Raw genomic sequence first — 13,846 nt, 5'->3', positions numbered from 1 at the left:
CTATTGTACAACCTAATCTCACTACTAGCTCTTGAAATATCAGCTTTGTATTATGACCACACAAAAATCAGCAAAATGGATTCCTGCATGATTTTCCACTAAGACCAACTTATGTCAGTCAACTCCACGTTTAATAAAAAAAATTATGTGGTCATTATCTCATTGCTGTTTGTTGGATCTTGCTGTGCGCAAATTGGCTGTCACATTTTCTACAACAATGACTACACTTCAAAAGTACTTCATTGGCTGTAAAGCGCTTTGGGACGTCCTGAAGTCATGAAAGGTACAATATAAATGCAAGTTTTTTTTAAATGTGTTGTCAGTGGACAATACATTTAGCAAACAAAATGGTGGTCATTTCTCTTGATCCCTTTTTCTAGTGTGGTAAATTATTTTTTAAATTACATAAATTCTGATTTTGTGTACCATGGGAACCACATCCTAAAATATAGCAACCACTACAAAACGCACTTAACATGGAGAGTCAAGCAGGAGAGATTTTTGAAGGATGATTAATGTACTGGGAGATCCCTAATAGAGAATTCTACCAAATATTTATTGATTATTGAAAACTTTTGTGTTCAATCTAATGCACAATGGTTATGTCCCAGCATGTTTAAAACTCCTAAAAGTTGTTTTAAATGCTCTCAACTTGCCGTTTGTTCTGTTAATGAGAGTCTGGCTGCAAAGTGGCCTAAAGCTCTGACACCCATACCACAAACTATGTTGAATTTGTTTTTCAGGTACAATTACAGCTGCCAATGCAAGTACCTTAAATGATGGAGCAGCTGCTTTGGTACTAATGACAGTGGAGGCTGCTAAAAGGTTAAATGTTACACCAATGGCAAGAATTGTAGGTATGCAACAAGTTCTTCTGTATTGTTCCTGCAGAAAAGTGCACCAGTCATGAGAGGTTGAGGTAGCCCTATTTAATTTAAAGTACATACATACCTGTTTGTGACTTACCAGCTCTTTACCACATAAAATGTTTTGATCATTTAAGGAAAAATATTGAGATTCCCTTCCTTTTCTCAGTAGGTTGCTAAAGGATGCAACTTGAATTATTTGAGTAGAAATACTGGCCCGTAAATTGCTCCATGTGGCAAACCAGCAGTGGTTGCCGCTCATTAGATTTAAATTCACCCACTAAGTTACCGCATTCTTTTTGGCGGCAACTTCCTTGAACTGAGAGTTCAAATAACATCAGCGTTCTTTCCCAGGCTGTGTGAGTGGTGAAAGGATCTCTAACGCCCCTCAACCAACCAAATGAAGCAAGCTATGCTGTGAGAACCAGGAAGTGCAGTTCATAGCAAACAGCGCAGACTAAAAACCCGGTTGTGCCTGATAAGGTATTATAAAATTACAGAGAAAACAAAATAGAGAGGATAAGATTAAAAGACTGAGATAAAAGAGACAGAAGGAAAAAGTAACATCCAAACATTTAAACGTCCGAAAACTACTAATCAGGAGTTGTGAGACTCCACATTATTAGAAGTTAATTTTTAGTGCTAGAGAGGTTGTTTGGCAGTCATTAAGACTTACTTAAAACTTAGTTTAGACTTTAATATCGCCACAACAGGTACGCTCAGATTGTTAGTTTCCAGCTGGGTAGGAGAGCAAGTTGGCGCTGGTCCATTGATTGCTGCCGGTGATGTTCTTTTAAGGCAAAGCTGTCAGATCGCCGGCGAACCAGGAAGAGCAAGTTCCAGATTTCCACATTTGACTGCACGTGTGCAGTTGTCGGAACTTGCTCTTTGATTTTGCCACTAATAACGTTGAGCACTGTTGGGCTCACTTTTAAAAAAAAAAACAGGTTGGCATGTTGGCACGGTACATCAATGACTCACTTAGCCTCTCTGGAAAGAGACTAGCTTCCATTTGGTGCCGTCTACAGATGACATGGCAAAACTGGCAGCTTGCCATGTAAAGAAATGTGTTAGAAATCCATCTTACTACCATTTTTTGTTTGTACTTCTTAAGTTGTAGACCTGCATCCAGAAGGTATGTCAAGTAAAATATCTACATACTTAATAATAGAACCTTATATTATTTTTAATGATTTTTGCAGGGATGGGGGAAGAAAGATGGTGCTATTCTCTTGGGGGCTTCTGTAAAGATAGGAACTTCAAGATAAGAAATTTTATCAACTATAATTCTGAAGGGAGATGATAACCAAGATGGAACAATTTATAGTATTTTAAAATAATTTTGTTAAAGATCAAACTGTCTTTGTTCTTTCAGCTGATTATGTGGGTCTTTGTGCATTGGTTTTCTTTGTGTAGTAAAACTTGTTTACTTTCTACACAGCGTTTGGAGATGCAGCAGTGGATCCAATTGATTTTCCAATTGCTCCTGCTGTTGCTGTACCAAAGGTAAATATGTGGCGTGTAAAACCATACAAAAAATAATTACATTTTCAGGGGAGGGAGGAAAAACTAAATCTGGGAATGGGGTAGCACACAGGGTTACACTGTGGACTTGATCCTTTGGGACCTGGAGTTCACATCCAGCCCAGATTGATGGGATGAGCATCTCCTCTGTCTGCTGGCTGTAGGGATCCTATATTAAATTAGACTGGGCAGGCTCAATCTAGTTCCTAATGGGCATAAGCCTATAGCACATAACTGTTCTTAATTCAGCACTAAACATCATTCTCACTCAATGCCCACAGGATGGCTGGTGTGGGAAATGGGGGGGGGGGGGGGAAATCACACTGGTGGAGTAGGTGGTGCTATTCTGAGATGTGCATGCATTCTATTAATCATGAACTATGCAGCATATGGGATGACATCACTAATGTATTACATGCACATTTTGGGACCTAATTTTCAGTGTGAAGACCAGGGCAAATTGGGAATTTTAAGAAGTGCGTTTTTAAAAAAAAAAACAAACACCCAACCTGCAAAAATCCATTAATTACTGGATATATGGCATCTCCCTAGCAAAACTAAAGTTAGAGGGAAAACTAACACCACAGAACTGTTACAGTTCAAGAAGGCCCACATTTTCAGGGGGCAACTAGGGATGGATGATAAATGCAGCTTTGCTAGCATGACTTAACCTATTCTTTGCCCTAACCCTGGATAGTACAACTAAGATTGTAAAAATCTGTTTGGGGACTTGGATTATGACCCATTAGTAAGAAGTCAAACCTTTTCTTTTGCTTCAACATGGGGATTGCTTAATAACAAATTAGATAATAACAAATTAAAAAAGAAAATGAAGACCAAGTAGATAGTTTAGTTTCTGTGCACAAACTGTCCTAGTTGAGCAATTAACAGGCTGAATCACAATAGTTGAATGTGCAACTAATGTTTTTTTTAAAAAAAAATTTCAGCTTCTTAAAACAGTTGGCATAAAGAAGGAAGATATTGCAATGTGGGAGGTTAATGAAGCTTTTAGCATTGTCGTTCTGGCTAACATCAAAATGTTAGAGATTGATCCTCAAAAAGTTAACATCAACGGTGGAGCAGTATCTCTGGGTCACCCCATTGGGTAAGTGGACTAAGTTCTACTTCAGAATTTTTTGCATAACTATTAGCTGTTTCCAAAAGATTTACCCCCTCCCCTCAAGAACAGGATCAGGTGCGGTTGTAATGCTTATTTTCTAGTCTCCCACTTGAGGAATGGTTACACCAGTCACTGAAAGCAAACATGCAGGTGCAGCAAGCAGTTAGGAAGGCAAATGGTATGTTGGCCTTCATTGCAAGATGATTAGAGAATAGGAGCAAGGATGTCTTACTGCAGTTATACAGGGCCTTGGTGAGACCACACCTGGAGTATTATGTGCAGTTTTGGTCTCCTTATCTAAGAAAGGATATACTTGCCATAGAGGGAAGGGAGTGCAGCGAAGGTTCACCAGACTGATCCCTGGGATGGCAGGACTGTCGTATGAGGAGGGATTGGGTCGACTCGGCCTGTATTCACTCGAGTTTAGAAGAATGAGAGGGGATCTCATTGAAACATATAAATTTCTGACAGGGCTAGACAGACTGGATGATTCCCCTTGCTTGGGGGGTCCAGAACGAGGGGTCACAGTCTCAGGATATGGGATAGGACTGAGATGAGGAGAAATTTCTTCACTCAGGGTGGTGAACCTGTGGAATTCTCTACCACAGAAGGCAGTGGAGGCCAAATCACTGAATATATTTAAGAAAGGAGCTAGATGGATTTCTAGACACAAAAGGCATCAAGAGGTATGGGGAGAGAGCGGGAATATGGTATTGAGATAGAGGATCAGCCTTGATCACATTGAATGGTGAAGCAGGCTCGAAGGGCCGAATGACCTGCTGCTCCTATTTTCTATGTTTCTAGGCAGTCTCTGGTACCTTGTGCAAGTGCCTATTCCTCAAGTAGGAGCCTAGAAGATGAGCATTTAGCCATTAAACTTGGGAGGCATTACAACCACACCTGATCCTGTCCTTGTCATTTACACACACGACTGTATCTGCATAGTGTCACATCATGATGAAACATCTCAAAATGCTGTGCTACAAATCACTTCTAAGTAGTGTCTAATATATAGGCAGATAATGTAATTTGAGGGTCACTGGATATCAAGTGAGAGCAGAAGCCCTGGATGATTTCCCCCTCACCACCTTGGGGATACTGAAACCAAATGCAGTGTTTATTCCATACACTCAATGAGATTGGCTGGTTCAACTTTGGAATCTGAACTTGTGTCAGTATTATTGAGAGTTGAGGGTGTTATTTTCTTAATCCTATCTTTTGCTGTTTATGTATTGTGTCCAACTCCTGTGTTTTGTCAGTCCTGCTGTCTGGTTAGGTAATGGTAGCTGTTGAAGCATGGAATGACTAAAGACCATTTAGTCCAACACATTATATACAATCTACCCTAGTGTAGATTCACCTTGAGTTGGCTATGATAGATTGGGGAACTTTACTAAAAGGGATGATGGTGGAAAGGCAATGGCTAATATTTAAATAACGTGTGCAGGAATTACAACAATTATTCATTCCTGTCTGGCGCAAAAATAAAACAGGATAGGTGGTTCAACCATGGCTCACAAAAGAAATTAGGGATAGTATTAGATCCAAAGAGGAGACATAAAAGTGCCAGAAAAAGCAGCAAGCCTGAGGAGTTCAGAATTCAGCAAAGGAGGACAAAGAGATTGATTATGAGAGTAAACTAGCAGGGAACATATAAACTGACTGTAAAAGCTTCTATAAATATGTCAAGAGAAAAAGATTAGTGAAGACAAATGTAGGTCCCTTAGTCAGAAATGGGGGAAATTATAATGAGGAACAAAGAAATGGCAGAACAATTAAACACATACTTTGGTTCTGTCTTCAAAGAAAGACACAAATAACCTCCCAGAAATGTTAAGGAATCAAGGGTCTAGTGAGAGGGAGGGGCTAAAGGCTAACAAATCCCCAGGGCCTGATAAAGGAAGTGACCCTGGAAATAGTGGATGCATTGATGATCATCTTCCCAAATTCTATAGACTCTGGAACAGTTCCTACAGATTGGAGGGTGGCAAATGTAACCCCACTATTTAAAAAAGGAGGGAGAGAAAAACAGGGAATTACAGAACAGTTAGCCTAACATCAGTAGTGGGGAAAATGCTAGTCTATTATAAAAGATGTGATAACAGAACACTTGGAGGGTATTAACAGGATTGGACAAAGTCAGCATAGGTTTATGAAAGGGAAATCATGCTTAACAAATCCACTGGAGTTTTTTGAGGATGTAACCAGAAGAATAGATAGGGGAGAACCAGTGGATGTGGTGTATTTGGATTTTCAGAAGGCTTTTGATAAGGTCCCACACAAGAGGTTAGTGTGCAAAATTAAAGCGCATGGGATTGGGGGGAATATACTGGCATGGATTGAGAATTGGTTGACAGACAGGAAAGAGAGTAGGAATAAACGGGTCTTTTTCTGGGCAGCAGGCAGTGACTAGTGGGGTACCGCAGGGATCAGTGCTTGGGGCCCTAGTTATTCACTATATATCAATGATTTGGATGAGGGAACTAAACGTAACATTTCCAAGTTTGCAGATGACACAAAGCTGGGGTGGAATGTGAGTTGTGAGGAGGATGCAAAGAGGCTCCAATGTGATTTAGACAAGTTGAATGAGTGGGCAAGAACATGGCAGATGCAGTATAACGTGGTTGTAAAAACAGAAAGGCAGATTATTATCTGAATGGTGATAGATTGGGAAAAGGGGAGGTGCAACGAGACTTGGGTGTCCTTGTACACCAGTCGCTGAAAACAAGCATTCAGGTACAGCAAGCAGTTAGGAAGGCAAATGGTATGTTGGCCTTCATTGCAAGAGGATTTGAGTACAGGAGCAGGGATGTCTTACTGCAGTTATACAGGGCCCTAGTGAGACCACATCTGGAGTATTGTGTGCAGTTTTGGTCTCCTTATCTGAGGAAGGATGTCCTTGCCACGGAGGGAGTGCAACGAAGGTTTACCAGACTAATTCCTGGGATGGTTGGACTGACGTATGAGGAGAGATTGGGTCGACTAGGCCTATATTCACTAGAGTTTAGAAGAAGGAGGTGATCTCATTGAAACATATAAAATTCTATGCGGACTAGACAGAGGGAGGATGTTCCTGATGGCTGGGGAGTCCAGAACCAGGGGTCACCGTCTCAGGATACGGAGTATGCCATTTAGAACTGGGATAAGGAGAAATTTCTTCACTGAGGGTGGTGAACCTGTGGAATGCTCTACCACAGAAGGCAGTGGAGGTCAAGTCATTAGATGTATTCAAGAAGGAGATAGATATATTTCTTAATGCTAAAGGGATATGGGAAAAAGTGGGAATAGGGTACTGAGTTAAACAATCAGCCATGATCATTTTGAATGGCGGAGCAGGCCTACTCTTGCTCCTATTTTCTATGTTTCTATGATTTCCTACGGGAATGTTCTGCATGAGTAATCCGTCATTTCTAAAGGTGATCAAGGAAATTCCAGAGTTTGATTCCACCCTGCCCTCCATTAATGAACCATAGAGTATTTGATCAGTTATTTAATCACAGCTTGGAGAAAGGTAATCAGCAGCAGGAGAGGAACTTTTTTTAAAATCTCACTTGAGACTCATTACTTTTGAACTTGTGTCCTTTAGCTCCATGTCCAACTATATCTATGATGTATAAGCCATTTTCATTTTCACAGCTGATCTACCCCCTCCTTTTACCATTTGACATGTTTTGTGTGTTTAGAATTCCTGCATCCAGCTCAGCAGTTCATTACCTGAAGAAATGAAATACTGAATTGGCCACGACACTATTTAGTCTAATGAAATTAAATGTCCTAGTACATACTATAATTCTTTCAATATCCAAACCAAGATGACTTGACAATTTGCACAGAATACTTTGCCATCCTTTTATTTGGCTTGGTTTTTGAACTTTCTGCACAGAATACTGAATGAAAATATTTTCTGCACTTTTAGAAGAGTTAATTCTTAATTTTTATCACTTTTTTTTAGAATGTCTGGAGCAAGAATTGTTGGTCATATGGCTTACAATCTAAAGCCTGGAGAGTATGGTCTGGCTGGAATCTGCAATGGAGGTGGTGGTGCTTCTGCGATACTAATTCAGCGGTTATAAAATACTGACTGTCCTAAATTATAGTACTTGTGTGATTAAAGGGCTAAGCTGCTACACAGTGCCACTGAACAATTATGAACCTTAAAATGATCTTTACAATATTCATCCCTACAAAATTTCTATTGTCTACATTAAAGAAAATTGATATTTGAAAATACTACAAAAGTTATGTATGTAATAAGGGCAAAAAGTCTGAAATATGCCTTTTTAAAAGCTTCACATTTGTACTTCAGCTGTATTCTGTTAACAGTGCAGTGTAAATCAATGTAGGCAGCAGGCTGATGAGTGCAGATCTTGTTTCAAAACAGGCATTGAAGGTAATAGGTTAATTATATTCAACTTTAAAATCACTGGGGCCATCCATAATTTTGTTTCCATATACTTCTACCCAAAGCAAACAATACAAGATTTACTTGAATTTTTTAAATCCGCAACTATATGTGAAAATTGTGGCTGTCTCCCATAGATCTATAGCGGTTAAATACACATGGTAAGCCTCATGTTACATTACTGCTTCTGTTTTAGAAAAGAAGTGGGCCTAATTTTAAAATTCTGCCCTGTTACTTAAAGGATTTTATCATTTTAACTATGATAAGAGCACTAGTAATGGTTTTCTCAGAGTTATTTATTGTGCAAATCAAAATATTTACTCTAATAAAATGGTATCTGCAAAACACTGGTGAATTACTGTGAATTTGAAGATATTTTGAGGGGGTGAAGAATACATATGTGACACTGACTGCATTTCTCAATTGAGCATAACGGTGATGAGAAATTACACTAAGAAAAAAATCCCTTTTAAAAGTAGTGACAAATTTTAATTACTTAGTAAATTTCTTCTGGTTGCTTATTACAAGCTTGTATTGTACTCCCTATCAGAGGGAAATTTGCCCATTAGATAGTTGTCAACCAGGTCTGCAGCCAAATCTGCACAAAATGAAGCCTCAACTAGCCTATATTTTCCAATCCATGAAGTGATATTTGGTTTCTCTGGATTGCTGCATTCTAGGTGAAGGTCATATTTCTAGATATGAGAATCTAAGCACAAATGTAGGAATTTCCACTGATATTACTTCAGGTGGTTAATCCAAGATTACTGCAGTGAAAACAGCTCCAGCACAGATTGGTACTAGTTCAGTTGCTATGTATGTGGCTTCTATAGAGAAAATTTAGGGTGGGGGCAGGGGGGAAAATTACAACCTCGTCTTTGCTTCAAAAGGGCACCTGTCCATCTCCAAATGTGTAATTCCGTGGCCTCATATTAAATTTCATTATAAACTTCAGTTATTTCAATAAGGGCAGAACTTAAGACAACAAAATCTAGAGACTGCCAGGTAATCGTGCTCCCTTACACAGGGTAGATTTATAATTAAAGTACAGTTCAAAGCTTTACAGTATTTACAAGTTGACAGATGGTATTAATAACAATTGCAACTTGAAATATACAGCTTAAGTTCCAAACAAGCATGCTTTGAAAAAGTGTCCAATCTAGTTATGTCTCATTTTCTGCAAAACTTGTCCTTCAACTACACTATGTAAAGGTGACCTTGCACACACCCACTGTAACTTTCAACAATTGTAATTAAGTGCTTTTAGAGGGCATTGTAATTTATTTAGAATTTTGTATGTCAATAATACAATACCAAGAATCAGTGATAATGTACAGATTAACAGTAAAATGCAAGATTAAGGCCATATTGAATTCTGCATAATCATTCATCATATTGCAATGAACTCAAAAACTTATCTACATCCATTTCAACAGGAAAAGAGTCCAGGTGTTTCTTTCTCTTGTGTTTCTAGAAGATAAAACATTTCATTTTAAAGTTAGAATAAATTAGCTATTTGCAAAAAATGTTCATGCCAAGTATTGAATGAATTGTGAACAGTCTTTTAACAAGAAGAAATTAAAAAGGAAAATTGTTTATGCAATGTGTCCCACATGGTCTGTGAAATTAAAACAGCCATATTTTAAACTAAAAGAAATTGAAATCATTAACATCCTCCAGCAAGCTGATCAGTCATACAATTCATAGAACTTTCAATACACCTTGTGAAATGGTCATTGTGGATCTATTCTTGTATAGCCCCAACACACAAATAACCAGGTTATGCTCAAAACACAAAGGCTGCTGCATACCTACTAACTGTGCTTTTGCCACTCTCTCCAACTGCCTGTCTGACATTAAGACCTGGATGAACAAAAGCTTCCTCCTGGTAAAGGTCAGCAAAACTGAAGCCATCTTTTTTGGCTTGCATAAACACCAATGCACCATCAGCTTCAAATGATCTGCTCCACACCTTATTCACTCCTTCAGATATTACACTCTGCCCTCTTGAACTCTTGCTCTAGCACCTCGACTTTGCCACCTCCTTACTTTCAAAAGCCTCAAGACTTTTACCTCATCTGTGATTTCATGCTTCGCCATGTCCCCTCCTGCTTGGTGTTTGTTCTTTTCTACAGCTCCATAAAGTGCTCAGAATTCTCTGTCCATGGAGAGCACCATAGAAATGCCAATAGAAAGGACAATCTAACTCACCATCCAGTCACAATCACATCATAAATGATTTGTATTTTTGCCTTCACTGCCTCACTCAGAAAACTATTTTGTCCTGAACTACTTCTAGTTTGTACCTATATACCCTTTTCTTACAGTTGTGGTTTAACTTGAAACATTACTTCTGATTAAACTTTTCTGTTCCACTTAATAGCATATACTTCATTACATTTTGGGGTTTTCACACTAGGTATTCCCTTGGTTTCAACATCTGGCCACTCCTGCAAGCAGACCTCACATCCACTGTGAACTAGAGCTGCCTTTACCTGCCCAATATCTAGGTAAATAATCAAGACCTAGGGTCATTAAAAAAAACATAATTGTACTCTGGTTTTCTGGAATATATCATGCACCATCACATGATCCACTTCCTCAGATAGGTGGAAGAAGAGATCTAAGACTGCAGCTCAGGCTATAAACTATTACATAAATATAGTGAACATTAAACAAGTAAATGAACACTTATCAATGCAAACAGAATACAGTAATTACAGAATTTTTACCATTCTCTATCAAAAACAGGTAATTCTGCTGTACTAACCCTTAAAAGAATGACCTTTGAAATAGTCATTTACTTCTGAAGTGGATATCTGCTACCAAGGGATTAACCTTGTATCCCTGACAACCTCTGTGCTTGCAATTACCATTCCAAGATGTAGCTCCCAATTCCTCGAAGATATCCCAGCGGACATTAAAATTGTGAGCTGGAATTGCCTGGATTGCACTTGCACAGAAATTACACTGAAATTTACACCAATTTCTACTCTGATCTTGTCAACGGGACCATAAGCCAAAATTTCCTGAGAATCGCTTTAGCATGCATCGGAACATAAAGACCAGTGAAAATCAGCACAAGCAATTGGGACTCAAGGAAGCGCAGAGCATACACCATCTTCTTTCTTTAAGTCCCCCTTTTCCTTTAGATGTTATGAAAATTAAAGTTTGAAGCCATCAAACCATTTACGCATACTAAGCACAGCATGTTTTAAGGAAATGCAATTGTGGAAGCAATTTTAACGTAACAGATTCTGATGCCATAAAAAAATATAGAAAACAGTGTAGTTCTCAGACAGGAGAAATTTTAAAAAACGCTATAGAACACTTTAGGTGTCAGCCATGGCTCAGTGGGTAGCACTCTCACCTGAGTCAGCAGGTCATGGGTTCAAGCCCCACTCCAGAGACTTGAGCCCATAATCCAGGCTGACACTCCCAGTGCAGTACTGAGGGCGTGCTGCACTATCGGAGGTGCCGTCTTTTGAATGAGACGTTAAACCGAGGCCCTGTATGCCCTCTCAGGTGGACGTAAAAGATCCCATTGTGGAGGAGTGGGACTAGCTGGATTGCTCTTGCATAGAGCCGGCGTGGACTCGATGGGCCGAATGGCCTCCTTCCATGCTGTAACCTTTTTATGATTCTATGAGAATGCCCAAAATGTGGGGAAATGTGAGGTTATTCACTTTGGTAGGAAGAATAGAAAAATAGAATGTTTTTAATTGTGAGAAACTATTACATGTTGGCGTTGAGAGAGATTTGGGTGTCCTCATACAAGAAACACAAAAAGTTAGCATGCAGGTACAGCAAACTATTAGGAAGGCAAATGGCATGTTGGCCTTTACTGCAATGTGGTAGGAGTACAAGAGTAAGGAAGTCTTACTACAATTGTACAGGGCTTTGGTGAGACCTCACCTGGAGTACTGCATAAAGTTTTGGTCTCCCCATCTAAGGAAGGATACGCTCGGTTAAAGGCGGTGCAACAAAGGTTCACTAGATTGATTCCTGGGATGAGAGGGTTGTCCTATGAGGAGAGATTGAGTAGAATGGGCCTATATTCTGGAGTTTAGAAGAATGAGAGGTGATCTCACTGAATCATACAAGATTCTGAGGGGGCTTGACAGGGTAGATGCTGGGAGGTTCTTTCCCCAGCTGGAGAGTCTAGAACTAGGGGGCATAGTCTTAGGATAAGGAGTCGGCTATTTAAGACTGAGATGAGGTGGAATTTCTTCACTGAGAGGGTTGTGAATCTTTGGAATTCTCTAACCCAAAGGGCTGTGGGTGCGGAGTTGTTGAATACATTCAAGGCTGAGACAGATAGATTTTTGGACTCGGGGAATCAAGGGATACGGGGATCGGGCTGGAAAGTGGAGTCGAGGTCGAAGATCAGCAATGATCTTATTGAATGGCGGAGCAGACACGAGGGGCTGTATAGTCTACTCTGCTCCTATTTCTTATGTTCTTACGTAAAATACTGATTTTGGGTCCAGCTGCATAAATTTTCACTCATTCAGAAATGGGGTAATTGCAGGAAACTCATCTTTTCTGGTCTTTTGCATGGGGATGAAGCTATGTTAATGATCCAATAGGAGACATAATTTGGGAGTGGCGCAAACAATTGAAGAAATTTGCACATGGCGATGATTCAGCTTAAAACGGTTACAAATTTCCTCAGGAAAAAATGGCGCAACTCTGCTCTTGCAGTGTGGTTACACCAAACCTTTCCAGGAAATTCCAGACCCGTATTTCTAATAACTACGGTTAGGTAGTGACATTTGCTGGATTCAAAGTGATGCTGCCCACACAAATACTGCAGCTAAACCAATGTACCATAAAGAGTACCAGTGTGCTTGTTTCTGAATGGAATGGCTTGATTATTAATTAGTTCCAAACACTGAACGATCTGAGATGAGTCTCCATCCAAGGACAATGGCCATCTCAGTGACAAGAGTGATCCAATTGAGACTACAGCAAGCAGGTAAACATCTGCATATCAGTGTCTTTGGCATACAGAACTGTAATGTATATTCTCTGTGGTTTGATTAATCAGTTTTGGATTTTCAAATGGCCTTCGGTAAGCATGGACTCATGGCTAACGTCAGAGCATGATGAGTCAGGGGACAGGTAGCAGCACGGATAGCAAGCTGGCTACAAAACAGAAAAGAGAGAGATGGATAGCTTCTCAGACTGGCAAAATGTGGGATGTGTTCCACAGGGATCGGTGCTGGGACCAATGTTGTTCACAATTTACATTAACGATCTAGACTTGGGAATGGGAAGTACAGTTTCAAAATTTGGGGACGACACCAAATTTGGGGGGGGGGGGTGTAGTTAATACAAATTAAGAATGCGACAAAACGCAAGATGACATTAATAAACTTGCAGAATGGGCATATACTTGGCAAATTAATTTCAATATAAATAAATGTGAGCTGGTGCATTTTGGTAAGAAAAATAAGGAGGCCACATACTGCTTGGATAACAGTGTAAACAGGGTAGAGGAGCGAAAGGATCTAGTGGTACAGATACACAAATCACTAAAAGTGGCGACGCAGGTTAATAAGGCCATTAAAAAAAGCACTGGGGTTCATTTCTAGAGGAACAGAGTTGAACAGCAGAGAAGTTATGTTAAACTTGTATCGAACCTTGGTTAGACCACACTTGGAGTACTGTGCATAGTTCTGGTCTCCATATTATAAAAAGGATATAGAGGCACTGGAAAAGGTGCAAAAAAGATTCACAAGGGTGATAGCAGAACTGAGAGGATATCCTTATCAGGAAAGGCTGAACAGACTGAGACTCTTCTCTAGAAAAAAGGTTGAGGGGTGACCTGATAGAGGTGTTTAAGATAATGAATGGCTTTGATGGGGTAGATGTAGAGAAAATGTTTCCACTTGTGGGGGAATCCAAAACGAGGGGTCATAAAAAGATAGT

General features: G+C 39.6%; 2 protein-coding genes across 5 annotated transcripts in view; one reads left to right on the top strand and one right to left on the bottom strand.

Moving 5' to 3' along the window:
- acat1 (acetyl-CoA acetyltransferase 1) overlaps positions 1–8,257 on the top strand; it is a 29,498-nt gene extending 21,241 nt beyond the window's left edge. The window contains exons 9-12 of the mRNA XM_067986129.1: positions 744–857; positions 2,308–2,372; positions 3,338–3,495; positions 7,463–8,257. Of these exons, the coding sequence (XP_067842230.1) occupies positions 744–857; positions 2,308–2,372; positions 3,338–3,495; positions 7,463–7,583 (458 nt within the window). The 3' untranslated portion in view covers positions 7,584–8,257. The remainder of the gene's footprint in view (positions 1–743; positions 858–2,307; positions 2,373–3,337; positions 3,496–7,462) is intronic.
- Positions 8,258–8,400: 143 nt separating this feature from the next.
- Positions 8,401–13,846, bottom strand: part of npat (nuclear protein, ataxia-telangiectasia locus) — a 43,896-nt gene continuing 38,450 nt past the window's right edge. For all 4 annotated transcript variants that reach the window (XM_067986124.1, XM_067986125.1, XM_067986126.1 and 1 more), the window contains exon 18: positions 8,401–9,382. In XM_067986124.1, the coding sequence (XP_067842225.1) occupies positions 9,296–9,382 (87 nt within the window). In that variant the 3' untranslated portion in view covers positions 8,401–9,295. The remainder of the gene's footprint in view (positions 9,383–13,846) is intronic.

The sequence above is a fragment of the Heptranchias perlo genome, chromosome 6, assembly GCF_035084215.1.
Source record: "Heptranchias perlo isolate sHepPer1 chromosome 6, sHepPer1.hap1, whole genome shotgun sequence".
Taxonomy (NCBI): domain Eukaryota; kingdom Metazoa; phylum Chordata; class Chondrichthyes; order Hexanchiformes; family Hexanchidae; genus Heptranchias; species Heptranchias perlo.
The sequence above is the reverse complement of the archived record's forward strand: the minus strand, read 5'-3'. Positions and strand labels throughout refer to the sequence as shown.